This window comes from Echinops telfairi, unplaced genomic scaffold, assembly GCF_000313985.2.
Source record: "Echinops telfairi isolate 266 unplaced genomic scaffold, ASM31398v2 ScPeMD7_25;HRSCAF=90, whole genome shotgun sequence".
Taxonomy (NCBI): domain Eukaryota; kingdom Metazoa; phylum Chordata; class Mammalia; order Afrosoricida; family Tenrecidae; genus Echinops; species Echinops telfairi.
In genome coordinates, this window is record NW_022103922.1 from 4,833,231 (window position 1) to 4,846,148 (window position 12,918).

Below are 12,918 nucleotides of genomic sequence, written 5' to 3' on the forward strand. Positions count from 1 at the left end.
CACTTTGGAGGACTGAGGTGCACTAACCAAGACTGATCCAGTCGCCTCGCGTCTGTGTGAAAAAATGGACACGGACTAAGTGGGAGGACCTGAGAGGACTAGGGAGGACCTGAGAGGACTAGGGAGGACCTGAGAGGACTAGGGAGGACCTGAGAGGCCTAGGGAGGATCTGAGAGGACTAGGGAGGACCTGAGGGGACTAGGGAGGACCTGTGGGGACTAGGGAGGACCTGTGGGGACTAGGGAGGACCTGAGGGGACTAGGGAGGACCTGAGAGGACTAGGGAGGACCTGAGAAGACTAGGGAGGACCTGAGAGGACTAGAGAGGACCTGAGAGGACTAGGGAGGACCTGAGAGGACTAGGGTGGACCCGAGAGGCCTAGGGAGGATCTGAGAGGACTAGGGAGGACCTGAGAGGACTCAGTGGCGTTTGACCTGTGCTGGCAAAGAACACGGAAATCACTGGGACCCCAAAGAACAGACGCGGCCGTCTCGGAAGAAGCACAGCCAGAGGCCCCTTAGAGGCCGGGACGGCTAGTCTTGGTCTTGTGTGCTTTGGACACGTCGGCGGACACCAGTCCCTGCAGAAGGCCATCCTGGTTGGTAAAGGGGAGGGACAGCCAAAGAGAGGAAGACCCTCACGAAGATGGGTTGGCACCATGGCTGCAACCCTGGGCTCGGGCGTAGGAACCATCGCGAGGAGGGCCTGCAGGACCGGGCAGTGTTTCAGTCTGTTGTGCACGGGGTCGCTACGGGTCAGAACCGGCCCAGTGACACCCAACAGCAACCCCTGCAGTCTCCCTGCCCCCCGGACCCTCTTGGCTTTGCTAGAGAGGCATTTTGACCCTTTGGGCTCCTCTGGCGTATTTCTCTTTTAGGACCTCGTGACTCATTGTCATGGTCATTATTTCAAAAGCCCATTGGTTATCTCACTGAAAGGGGTCGTTTCTGGCTAAGGCGTAAAAGAGGGTCTCGGGCCATAGTCTGGGGAGTCCCTTAGTCTCCGTCGGCCCAGGCAATGTGGACTTTTGAAGAAGTGAGTTCTGATCCCTTTCTGCCGGGACCCAGGTGCTGCAGCAGCCCTGGTGAGAAGGGTCGGGTTGTGGAAGCCAGCAATAGTTCTTCCAGTCTCCGGGCAGAAGAGGCCGCGGTGGGTGGTTCAGCCTTCTCCTCTGAGCTCTCGGTTGCCCTCTTTCTGGCTCCAGGCAAGCAGAGACTGATGGCAGCCCCCGTCTTTATGGTCCCACACGCACCCTGATGCCATCCATAGCACGGTCCAAGACACCCAGGTGGCCGAGCAGTTAAGCACTCAACTGTTAACAGAAAGGTGGTCAGTTCAGACCCATCCACGGGCGGCTCTGCAGGAAAAAGGACCACGGAGGCAGCAGCCTACAAAGCCCTGGGGTGGTGGTGGGGGGCAATCCCAATCAGCCGGCAGGATTGCCCAGCTGCATCCAGAGGGACCCACAGCAGCAGAGGCGGTCTGCCCGGCACAGGTGGACAGAGCCAAGATGTGCTGCTGACCTGTTAGCAGAAAAATGCCACCATCTGTTGGCAGTGCCAAACACGACACCGTCAAGATGTCACTGAGGCTCAGGTGTTGCCGAGCCTCTCGGAGGGAGGGCCCTGCCCCTGCTGGATGCCAGGTTCTGAAGGACCCAGATTGTCAGGAAGTCAAAACATCAGAACACCCGCCCCCTGCCCCCTCCTTGTTCATCCTCCACTGTGGCTGCGCCCGATGAGCCCAAGAACAGAGGTGGAGAAAGGCCAGTCCCCAAACTTCAACCCTGCGTCAAGATGACAGCCAACACAATAGCTTCGGTCACGTACTTTGGAGCATAATTTATGGAGGGGACGAGTGTGGAGATGGGGGCCGGGGAGTGGAGGCGGTGAGGCTTGCTCAGACCCCAGTTCTTCTCACCATAATGGAAGCACCCACCTCCCCGGGAAGGCGGCTGCCGCCCTCTGAGCCTCCCATGTTTCCCCTCCATGGCTACACTCCCCCCCGCCCCCCATTTTTCGTATTCATGAGACCCGCGTATGTATTATAAAATAAAATAAGGAAGCTGTGACCCAGTGTAGCAGCAAAGCCCACCCACCCCTTGCACGGAGGGCTGCCGGCTAATTTATGCAGCCCTCTGCGCCTCGGTGCGCCCCCACCCCCTCGTTGCTAGGGAACTGCGCGTGCCAGTGCGCATGCTTCAGTTATGATGCCTGTCACCATGATTATTTTTTAATTACCCAGCCGGGCCAGCGGTTCTAACAGCCGCTGCCTCGGCCTCTCCTACCCCCACCCCCAGTCACTCCTCTGCAAGGCGCCCGGCTGTGGCTTCTGATCGAAGATGATGTTTTATTTCTCTTATTTTTATTTTTGCCACTGCTGACTCGACAAAGGAAGTGGAGGTGTGGCATCTTCTAGGGAGCGAGTTAGTGTGTGAAAAAAATGCACACGCACACCCCCACCTCTCCAGCTGTGGTGGTCTGCGTAGGCCAAAGCTAATGGGAGCCACGGCGCTGACTTGTGCATGCCTGCATCCCCAGGGCTGGTGACTGCTGAAGTCCCGGTCCGATGCCCCATCCCCACAGTGTCCCTGTGCTGAGCGCCCAAGCACTGCCGAACCCTGGCCCAAAGGGCACCTGCCACACATGCATACCCAGATGGGGCTGGGCGAGAGGAGGGCTCCTTCCTCCAGCAGGTTGTCACCAAGAGATACGGGAGACTGCTGGGCAGGGGGCTCCCTACGTGCAAAATGCTCCACGAGGGACTGACCAGAAAGAAACAGGCCAGGCCTGTAGAGTCCACCAGAGCTGCCCACGGGTGTTATCAGAGTCGATTCACAGGTCAGCAGTTTGCATAGAACTGCCTACTGGGTTATCCATTGGCTGCTAATGGCAAGATCAGCAGTTCAAAACCATCATCCGCTCCGTGGGATAGATAGAAGGCTTTCTCTTCCCATCAAAAGTTACAGTCTCTGAAATCCCACAGGGCGGTTCTGTCCTGCCCTATAGGGCCACTGTGCGTTGGAATTGCCTCGAGGGTGGCGAGCATTTTTAAAAATTATTGTTTTATTCTAGCCCACTGCCCTGGACCCCCTCCTAACTGGTTGTATTGTGCTTGAGGGCCAAGTTCCCTCCCGTGTTGCCTTTTCCGGATTCTAGTATGACTCCCTTAAGAATGTCCTTTTGACAATACCCGCCGAGGGTATCTTTTAAATGATCCTCGTCTTTGAGGGAGGAGCAAAGGCCCAGTCCATGGTGCAGGTCACGTGTCTAGCGGCACAGCTGGCGTGGTCTGTGGCATGTGGCAGATGTGGGCAAGCCTACATGGCAATTCGATGGGATTCTGAAGGTAGTGCCTGCATCATTGTTGGGGGTTTCCCTTGACCTGAAAGGAACCCCGCGTCTGTCTGCAGAGCCCCTGGGGGTACCGACAGCTGATAACCAGCTTAAAGGCTGGGACTCGAGTCTGTCTGCCCAGAGGTGCCTAGAAAGAAAGGTCTGGCAACCGACTTCCGGCAGGGTTCGTCTGTCTGCAGTAGGGGGTGGGGAGGGGGGCCTGTGGCTGCAGCGGCGGCTCTGTTGCGTGTTCTGGACAGCATGCTCTTCTCTCTCTGCCCCTCCCCTCCGCCCACCTCCCAGCTCCGGGCGGCAGCTCAGCGAAGTCTTCATCCAGCTGCCCTCCCGGAAGGAGTTACCTGAGTACTACGAGCTGATTCGGAAGCCCGTGGATTTCAAAAAAATTAAGGTGGGCATTTCATTGACAGGCATTTAGAAAAAACCAAATCAATAAAACTGTTGTTGGAAGGGGTGCGGGGCAAACCCACTGAAATGGTTCCCCTTGGGACCCACCCCAGGGTTTGTCATTAGAGGGCTCGGGTACCCTGTGCCTCTGCAGGTGCGAGGGGGAGAGGCCACTGCTGTGTTGGGGCCTGTGTTATTGAAGATGGTCCCCTCCTCCCCCTCTGCCTCTCCCTCCACTCCCTTCCTCTCCCCCCTCCTCCCTCCCACCTGGAGGGTTGGAGCTAGCTTTACTGGCTATGGCCCTCTCTCTCTCTCCTCTTCGTCCCCCCCGCCCCCAGGTCTCATGCCACCTGGTCCTTCCTCTATCCCAATGTCTCCCAAAGTGCAGGATGTCCCCCTTGGGGAGGGGGCCCTAGAATGCTCCAGAGGGGCTGCAGAAGCAGATGCCTGCCCTCGTCCCTGGATCACGAGCTATAGTGCAAAAGGGTTTCATTGCCGGGATTGGAGGTGGGGGCGGGGGGAGGTTCTTTTCTTTGCCCTGAAAAGGGGGTGGCAGGCCAGGTCAGTCTGGGAACCCACGGATGGAGCCTGGGCCGGAGGGATGGGCCTGCAGCTGGCTGCGTGCCCCCACTGTGACCTGTGCGTGCTCTCGTCCTTGTCCCCCAGGAGCGGATCCGGAACCACAAGTATCGCAGCCTGGGGGACCTGGAGAAGGACGTCATGCTGCTGTGCCACAACGCTCAGACCTTCAACCTGGAGGGCTCCCAGGTCTGAGACCCGTGCGCGGGCGGACACGCCCTGCTAACCAGCCAGAGAGGGCTAGTTTGAACAGCACCCACCTGGAGACACTCAGCCCGACACCCTGCAGGGCCATGGGGTCCCCGAAGCCAGCCCACAGTAGTGGGCTCGCCTTTTCTGTCTTTTATTTTTGGGGGTGCTCTATAAGGTGTTTCCTTTTCTGCCCCTGGAAACACTGCTCCTGCCCTGGCTGGAGAAAGGGGGACACGGCTTCTAGCCCATGCTGCCCAGGGACCTGAGTGAAGGCCTGGCATTTTCCAGTTCACATCAGCTCCTCCGTCACAGGGCTGCGGCTAGCTCCTGTTCTCACAGGCCTGGTCTTCTTGCTAGAGGAAGAATTTCCATGAAAGCATTTAAAGTCATCCTTAAAAGTCAGCGCCCCGCTTTTTGCCTTGGTAGGGATTCTGCATCTAATTCTCTTCACTGCTGTGCTGAGTGCAGGCTTGCCGCTAGGCTGTGAAACTAACGCATTGTCCTTGAGCCCATTCCGGCGTAGAGTGACCCTGTATTGCTGCTGGGTGCTAGCCCATCGAGTCCGACCCATAGTGCACTTGTGCCCAACAGAACAGAACCCTGCCCAGCCCTGCGCCGTCCTCACAGTCGTGCCTGTGCCTGGGCCCACCACTGCAGGCACCGTGTCCATCCATCCCGCTGTGGACCCTCCTGTTGCTCGCTGCCCCTCCACTTTGTAGTGGCATGTCCTCCAGCGATCTTACCGGATGGGAGACTGCCCGTGTCGGTTTCTGAGACTAACTCTTTACGGGGGTATGAAGCCTCATCTTTGAAACTGGTGTGATTTAAAACTAAGCAAAGTAGAAATAGGAAACCCACCACTTCTAACTAAACCGAGCCCGCAAACCAAGGTCATTGCCACCGAGTCTATACCGACTCATACCAGTCTCCAAGACAGGGTAGAACGGCCCTGTAACGGCTTCCAGGGCTGTGATCTATAAGGAAGCCGGCAGCCGCATCTTTTCTACCATGCAGCAGCTGGTGGGTTCAAACCGCTGACCTTCCCATTAGCAGCCAAGTACTTTACCACCAGGGCTCCTCCTCCACTGCCTCTAATTGTTTTAAAAGCAAGGAGACAGCCCTTCCTCTGAGGCTCTAGTAGCTCATGTATGCCTCTGCGCACACTGGAGAAGTCTAAGGGTCTGTAACGGAGTGACACAGAATGGTTCTGTCCTCTGTGGAGGGAGGGACTTCAAGGTCAGTGGTGCTGGCCTTGCCTAGGAACAAGGAGCCCTGATGGCATAGTGGGCTGCTAGTTCAAACCCACCAGCCGCTCTGCGGGAGAAACATGAGGCGGCCTCCTCCCATAAAGATGGACTGTCTCGGAGACCCCGGGGCAGTCCCTCTGTCCCACAGCATCCCTGTGACTCGGCGTCCACTCGATGGCAGCGGGTTTGGTTTCAAGCCCTCTCTCGAAAGGCTCGATGGGAATCTCTGGTCCAGGGAAGAGTTGCAGTCTCGGAAACCCACGGGGCCCTTCTTGCCGGGCGTGTGGACGTGGCTGATAGCAGTGAGTGCTCTGGTGTGGACAGTGAGTGTGTGTGAATAGAGGGGAACAACTCGGACCAGGAGAGTGACGATGACCGCGCATCTGGAAGAATGCCCGGCATGTCACTGAACGGGACATGTGGAAAGATTTGGGATTGGCACATGCTTTTTTGATAGATATATAAAAGTTACTATAGATGTCACCATTCCATGTAATGTATATGTGACATAATATATAAATGCACTTACTATAATGTGGCATATAGTATAGAATTATATAGATAGATAGATTTAATCAAAATAAAATAGTTGTTTTTAAAAACAAACGCACACTGACTTGTAGGCCTTAAATGGGCGAGTCGGATGGCCAGTGCAGTAGGCCCCAGGAGAGCGCCACGTCTCTGGTTGGGGGCCAGCGTGTGTGCTGGCCGGTGTGCCGTGCGCAAGCAGCCTGTATGCTGTGCACAGACCAGCGCGTGTCCTGCTGGCCGCCACGGCCCCCAGCTTCCCGCTTTTCAAGAGCTGCTGTTTGTTCCCCTTCCAACTCTGCAGATCTATGAGGATTCCATTGTCCTGCAGTCAGTATTTAAGAGCGCCCGGCAGAAAATCGCCAAAGAGGAGGAGAGCGAGGATGAGAGTAATGAGGAGGAGGAGGAAGAGGAGGAGGAGTCTGAGTCTGAGGGTGAGCCTAAGTGTCTGCCCCTCTTGCTGCTCTGCCCGTCCCTGGCTGACGACCTGGCCTCTGCTGGCCTGGACCCAGCTGCTTGCCTCACCGGTGACTGCTGCTGCTGGCGGCCAGAGAGCCCTTTCCATCTCCCAGCTACCCCGTGCGACATCTCCCCCACGTGACAGCCCCGAGGCTGTCATCTCTGATTTACTTTTTTTTTTAACCTGTTTGAAACCGTGCCACAGTAGCCACTGGACAGACGAGGTCGCTATGAGCCAACATTGCCTCGAGGGCACCCAAGGACGACCGAGGCTTTCACCCCCATGCACACCTGCCCCTTCTGTTGAGCTCGGAGTCCCTGGGCGGCAGCGTGAACGCTTAGCGAACGTGCCAGGCTCCTGCCCCCCAACCCAGGGGCAGCCTGGTGGCCAGCCCCTGAAATCGCCCCACGTCACAGCTCTCCTGTGACACCCGGGGGTCTCCTGGGGGTCTCTGTGGTTTGCTCACGGGCGGGCGCCTGTCTGTCTGCTCTGTTCCCCGACAGCAAAATCTGTGAAGGTGAAGATCAAGCTCAAAAAGAAAGACGAGAAAGGCAGGGAGAAGGGGAAGGGCAAGAAGAAGCCGAACCGAGGCAAAGCCAAGCCTGTCGTGAGCGATTTCGACAGCGAGGAGGAACAGGACGAGAATGTGAGTGACCTCCCCTCACTGCCACCCAGGAGAGGACCTGCCCTGCAGGTTAGGATGTCCCGATGACGGAGGGAGCCGCTCGGGCTGGGTGGTCTGGAGCCCAGCCTGCAGGGCGGCATCCCTGATTGCTTTGTGTGGTGTTGTTGTCTTGTTTTCAATTTACTTAATAGTCTTGGAAAAGGAAAGGGTACTCAGTCACGGTTCCTGCCTTATCTTCCCTCCCACTCACTCATACGTGCTTCCCAGTGGCCGGTTCATAGTTGACATCCAGGAACCATCAGGAAGGTGCCCCGTGTGGCCTAGCGGTGGTGTGTGGGGCTGCTAACTGCGAGGACAGCAGTGTGAGACCACCAGCCGCGCTGGGGGAGGGAGAGCAGGCTGTCTACGCTCATTAAGAGTCACAGCCTGGGAAGCTCACGGGCAATTCTTCCCTGTCCCAATCCGTGGCAGTGAGCGTGGGGGCTGAGTTAGGGAGCACATGCCCAGAGGCACGCAGTTTCACGTAAGCCCCAAACCACAGGCATTCCTCTCAAACTCCCTGGATTAGGTGCCCAGAGGCTCCCCATGCCAGTAACCACTCAGCTGTACCTCCGAGGTCAGCAAGCCCAGCTCCCCCTAGTTAGTGCCCGGAGGCACCCATTCCCTCCACAAGCCAGCCTCAGGCCCCAAAGCGCTCAGTTTTACTTGCTTTAATGGGAGAAAGATTGTGCTTTCTACTCCCTGAAAGAGTTACCAATCTCAGAAACTCACAGCGACGGCAAGACTCAGTGGCAATAAGTTTGACTGGCTTTTGTGAGCTGGGCAGTGCACGACTCTGCTCCGTGTTCTGGCTTCTGGCCCTGCTGCTCTGAGGGGACAGCTGACTCCGGGATCCAGGAGATTCCCTGGGCAGGGATCTCGGGGTCCAGAGGACAAGCTCCACTCCTGGCTCTTGCTGGTAATGAGATCCCCTGTCCTCTGCTTCTCAGAGGACGCCTTTCACATACCGCAGGATGGCAATCACAGCCCTGGGCACAGTTACTCCCAGGTGACTGCCATCAGTGGCTTCCCTCACCTTCTGACCCAGGCCTGTGCAGGAAAGGGCCGGCAACTCCATGGACAGAAACAGACCCTGGCAGCCCGCTCGTAGAAAGCACGCCGGGGCCATTTTGTCCGATGAGGCCCTGTGCGTAGAGATAGACTAACCAGCCCAACCCGTACCAGTGACCCCCAAACTATTGATGATGGAAGTGAGTAGACCCCTTGTACCAGCAGTGGGCCAGCCACTTGGGAAGCCCCCATGCACAACTCCCCTTTCAGCGTCTCTGAGGTATTTCCGCCTCCCCAGCTTAACTGTGTGCAGAACACCCCCTCTCCCTCCGTTTTCGATTCCCCATGGCCTCCCGGTGGCACGCCCTCCCCCACTGTGACGCTGCCTTCTTTCGGTTCCAGGAACAGTCAGAAGCCAGCGGGACGGACGACGAGTGACCGCCGGCCAGGCGGACGATTGCTTTCTCCTTAGAGCCCAGTTCCCACCCCTCCTTCCTCTCCTCACTGGGACCCAGTGAGTTCACCTTGTCATACGGTCACCGGACCCTTTCGAGCCCATCCATCCTCATCTATAAAACTAGCTTTAGGATAGTGCCAGACAAACACGATATCACGCGTGAAAAAGAGAGCGAGCGAGAGAGATGAAAACGCGTATGGGCGCGCACACACACAAACACGTGTACCATGTTGTGACCACACGGGCCTCAAAGATTAGAACCAACAAAACAGACACACGGGGGACAAAAAGCTTCCGATGGCAAACCCATGGGTGGTCGGCTGTCTCTGGGCCGGGGCTGGTTTGCGGACTGGTGAAGGCGCCCGCAGCCAGGGGCCGGTGTGGTTTTGCGGCACAGACAACCGGGTGAAGCCGCTGGTGATTTTATTTCCGTCAGGCAGTTCTCGAAGCTTCTGTTTGTTCGGTGCCGTATCCTTCCGTGGTCTTCGTGGGTTTGTCTTTGTTTTTGTTTTCACGCTGTGGCACAGTGAGCGGCTCGGATAGGCAGCCCTTGACACTCGCTAGATTCCCCTGCACCCCTATCTTTCGTTCTAGTTCGGCCCAACCATCTAAGAAAGAAGCGCTTTCGGAATTATATACGATTGATGTCTCCTGTCAACGTCGACCTTGCTTTGACTTTTCTTCTTTTTTTTTGGCTCTTGATTTGGGGGGTGGGGGGATAAAAATGTTTCTGTTGACAACACAATTGAATATTGCAATCTCTAAAAGTGTATCGGATGGCTTCCTGTGCCCCCTGACCTCCTGTGTTATCAATGTGTGTTGTCTCCTCCTTAAAGTGTACTTAATCTTTGCTTTCTTTGCACAATGTCTTTGGTTGCAAGTTATAAGCCTGAGGCAAATAAAATTCCAGTAAGTTTCCGAGGCTGTGGTGTACTGGTGCTTTCCAAATAAAGAGACAATGTAGCTCAAAGAATGCCGCCTCCTGTGTTTGCATTGTCTGAGGACCGGCTGACCGCCTGCTGCCCGAGGGGTGGTCTCCGGCAGAGAGCTGGCCTCACCCTGGGATTCGGAACACCCGGAGGTGGTGGTGGTGGTCCTCAAGTCCCCCTGACACCTCGTGACCCCATGCACAAGAGGAGCACTGCACCGTCCGCGCCACCGCTGTTATATTCCGTCCAGTGGTTGCAGCCACCGTGTCAGCCCACCTCATCAAAGATCCTCCTCTTCGCTGACCATCCACTTGCCAGCATGTCCCCTGCTGAGGACCTGTCCCAAGTGCATAAGGTGAAGTCCCGCCCGCCTCATGTCTCAGGAGCCCACTCGTGTGTCGGTCTTCTGGCAGTCCCTGGAGTGCGCGATACTCTTTCCTTGGCAATGCCACAACGCAAGGGCATCGACTCTTTTGTACTCGTCTTCCTTTAGTCTCCAGCTTTCACACGGGTATGAAGCCATTGGAAACGCACGGGGAGGGTCAGGTACACCTCAGTCGTAGGTGTGACTATGATAGTTAAGATTTTGTGTCGGGTGCATATGCAAATGTGGTGAAGAAAGCTGATGGTGCCTGGCTATCAAAAGATACAGCGTCTGGGGTCTTAAAGGCTTGAAGGTAAACAAGTGGCCATCTAGGTGAGAAGCAACAAAGTGCACAGGTGGAAGAAGCACACCAGCCAGTGCAATCACAAAATGTTGAAAGGATCAAGTATCAGGCATCATCAGAACAAAAATCATATCATTGTGAATAAGGGGGAGTGCAGAGTGGAGACCCAAAGCCCAGCTGTAGGCAATTGGACATCCCCTTACGGAAGGATTGTGGGGAAGAAATGAGCCAGTCAGGGTGCAGTGTAGTAACAATGAAACATACAACTTTCCTCTAGTTCCTAAATGCTTTCAAACACCCCCCCTCTCCAACCCCTCCACCACTATAATGATCCCAATTCTACCTTACAAATCTGGATAGACCAGAGGATGTACACTGGTACAGATAGGAACTGGAAACACAGGGAATCCAGGACAAATGATTCCTTCAGGACCAGTGGTGAGAGTGGCGATACCGGGAGGGTGGGTTGGAAAGGGGGAACCGATTACAAGGATCTGCATATAACCTCCTCCCTGGGGGACAGACAACAGAGAAGTGGGTAAAGGGAGACGTCGGACAGTGCAAGATATGACAAAATAATAGTTTGTAAATTATCAAGGGTTCATGAGGGAGGAGCAGAAATGAGCCGATGCCAGGGGCTTGGGTGGAGAGCGGATGTTTTGAGAATGATGAGGGCAATGTACAAATGTGCTTTACACAATTGATGTATGTATGGATTGTGATCAGAGTTGTATGAGCCCCTAATAAAACGATATTTAAAAAAAGATGTGTGTCAACTGGGCTGGGCCAGCATTCTCTAGTTTGGCAATTAAAGCCCAAACAGCAAAAAACCCTCCCTGCTATCGAGCCCATTCTGACTCATGGACCCTGTAGGATGGGGTGGAACAGTCCCTGTGGGTGTCTGAGGATGTACCTCCTTACTGGAGTTGAAAGCCTCGTTTCCTCCCAAGGAGCTGCTGGTGCTTCCGAACAGCTAATCTCGCAGTTTACAGCCCAATGCGTTACCACTAGGCCACCGAGACTCGCCTGTGATGAAGTCTCCAGTGGTGGTGGCCTGTTTCCCATATAAGCAGAAGCCGTGGAAACATTTGCTCTTTGCTGGATCTAGATCCAACACCTGGCTGGCCAACCTCCATTTCCTCAGACTTGAGCCAGTGGCCTGCCAGAGTGCTAGCCGACCTGGAGAGTCATCAGCGGCCTGCCATCCTACCTTGCCCATAGGCGATTACCTCTGCAGCCACCTACCTGCTGTCTGGCCTCCTGGTTTATCAGTTCTCAGCTGCGCAAGTCAGGAAAAGCCTCTGGTCTGACCTGTGCACCACACACTTGGAACTTAGAAACCTCGCTGCACATACACAGACGAACTCCACCGGGCTGGCTTCTCTGGAGAACCCAGTTTGAGACCTAGAGCTCTCTTGGCTTTTTAAGTTTTTTTAAAAGCAAGTGGCAAAGGGGGAAAAAGATTGATCAAAACACTAAATATGAGCCAGGTATGAGGAGAGAGGTGGGGTGCAGGGGGTGGGGTGGGGTTAAGCCCTTTCCTCCATGACTAAACTGCTAACCAATTTGGGAGGTGCTACCATATATTAAATCTCACCAAGTCCCTGCTCAACTTTCCTAGTGGCTTACATTCTGTTCATTGGTCCAAATAATCTGTCGGCATTAACCCTTTGGCTGTTGTCCCGTCTGTGTTACGAGTAATGCCATGTGTGAGGTGGACGTTTGCGCTGTAAATTACGCTCCCGTTGGATAATTTCTATATGGAAGGTTTCACTGACATCAGTTACATTTTTCACAATGTGCCAGCATTTGCCTTTTTTTTTTAATTTCAGGTGTTCCTTGTCTTCTGTGAATATATGCGTCTGCACACACATTTCTCTGCTCGTGTGTACTTGCAGGTACTTGTCCACACATATGTACCAGGATATACCTGTGCCTGCCCATATACTTCTGTGCCCATAGCTGTTCATAGGTGCTCACACTACCCCTGTCTTGGTCACTGATGGTAGGTTGCCAAATGGTAGATGTCGAATTCTTGAGTACCTGCACCCTTTTCTCTTGACACCTCTCGGTGACATGGCTCACTCGGGAGCCCAGCTCACTACACCCACGATCGGTGTTGTTGTTCCCACCCCATCCCCAGACAACAAGAATCTACACTCCAGAGAACAGCCAACACCGTGACAAGCAGGAAAGTGCTGGAAGTTGCCCAGGAGGTCATTCTGCTTGGCTCCACGGTCAGTGCTCACTGGAAGCAGCGGTCATGAGCGAGCCTGCGATGGGTTGCTTTGGGTAAAACTGCTGGATACGATCTCTGACTCCTGTTGACCCTAGAGGGCTCCAAAGTGTGGAAGAGCAAGGATGAGGTTCCTCTCAGGACTGGGTGCGCCTGACCCAGGCCATGGCGCTGTCAGCTGGACAAGGGATAAGGAACGTGACACAA

The 12,918-nt window shown here is 55.1% G+C and overlaps 1 protein-coding gene across 3 annotated transcripts in view; it reads left to right on the plus strand.

Moving 5' to 3' along the window:
* SMARCA2 (SWI/SNF related, matrix associated, actin dependent regulator of chromatin, subfamily a, member 2) overlaps positions 1-9,848 on the plus strand; it is a 147,792-nt gene extending 137,944 nt beyond the window's left edge. For all 3 annotated transcript variants that reach the window (XM_004714451.2, XM_045289275.1, XM_045289276.1), the window contains 5 exons: positions 3,639-3,744; positions 4,407-4,508; positions 6,591-6,720; positions 7,250-7,392; positions 8,824-9,848. In XM_004714451.2, coding sequence (XP_004714508.1) covers positions 3,639-3,744; positions 4,407-4,508; positions 6,591-6,720; positions 7,250-7,392; positions 8,824-8,859 — 517 coding nt within the window. In that variant the 3' untranslated portion in view covers positions 8,860-9,848. The remainder of the gene's footprint in view (positions 1-3,638; positions 3,745-4,406; positions 4,509-6,590; positions 6,721-7,249; positions 7,393-8,823) is intronic.
* The last annotated feature ends 3,070 nt before the right edge of the window (positions 9,849-12,918 follow it).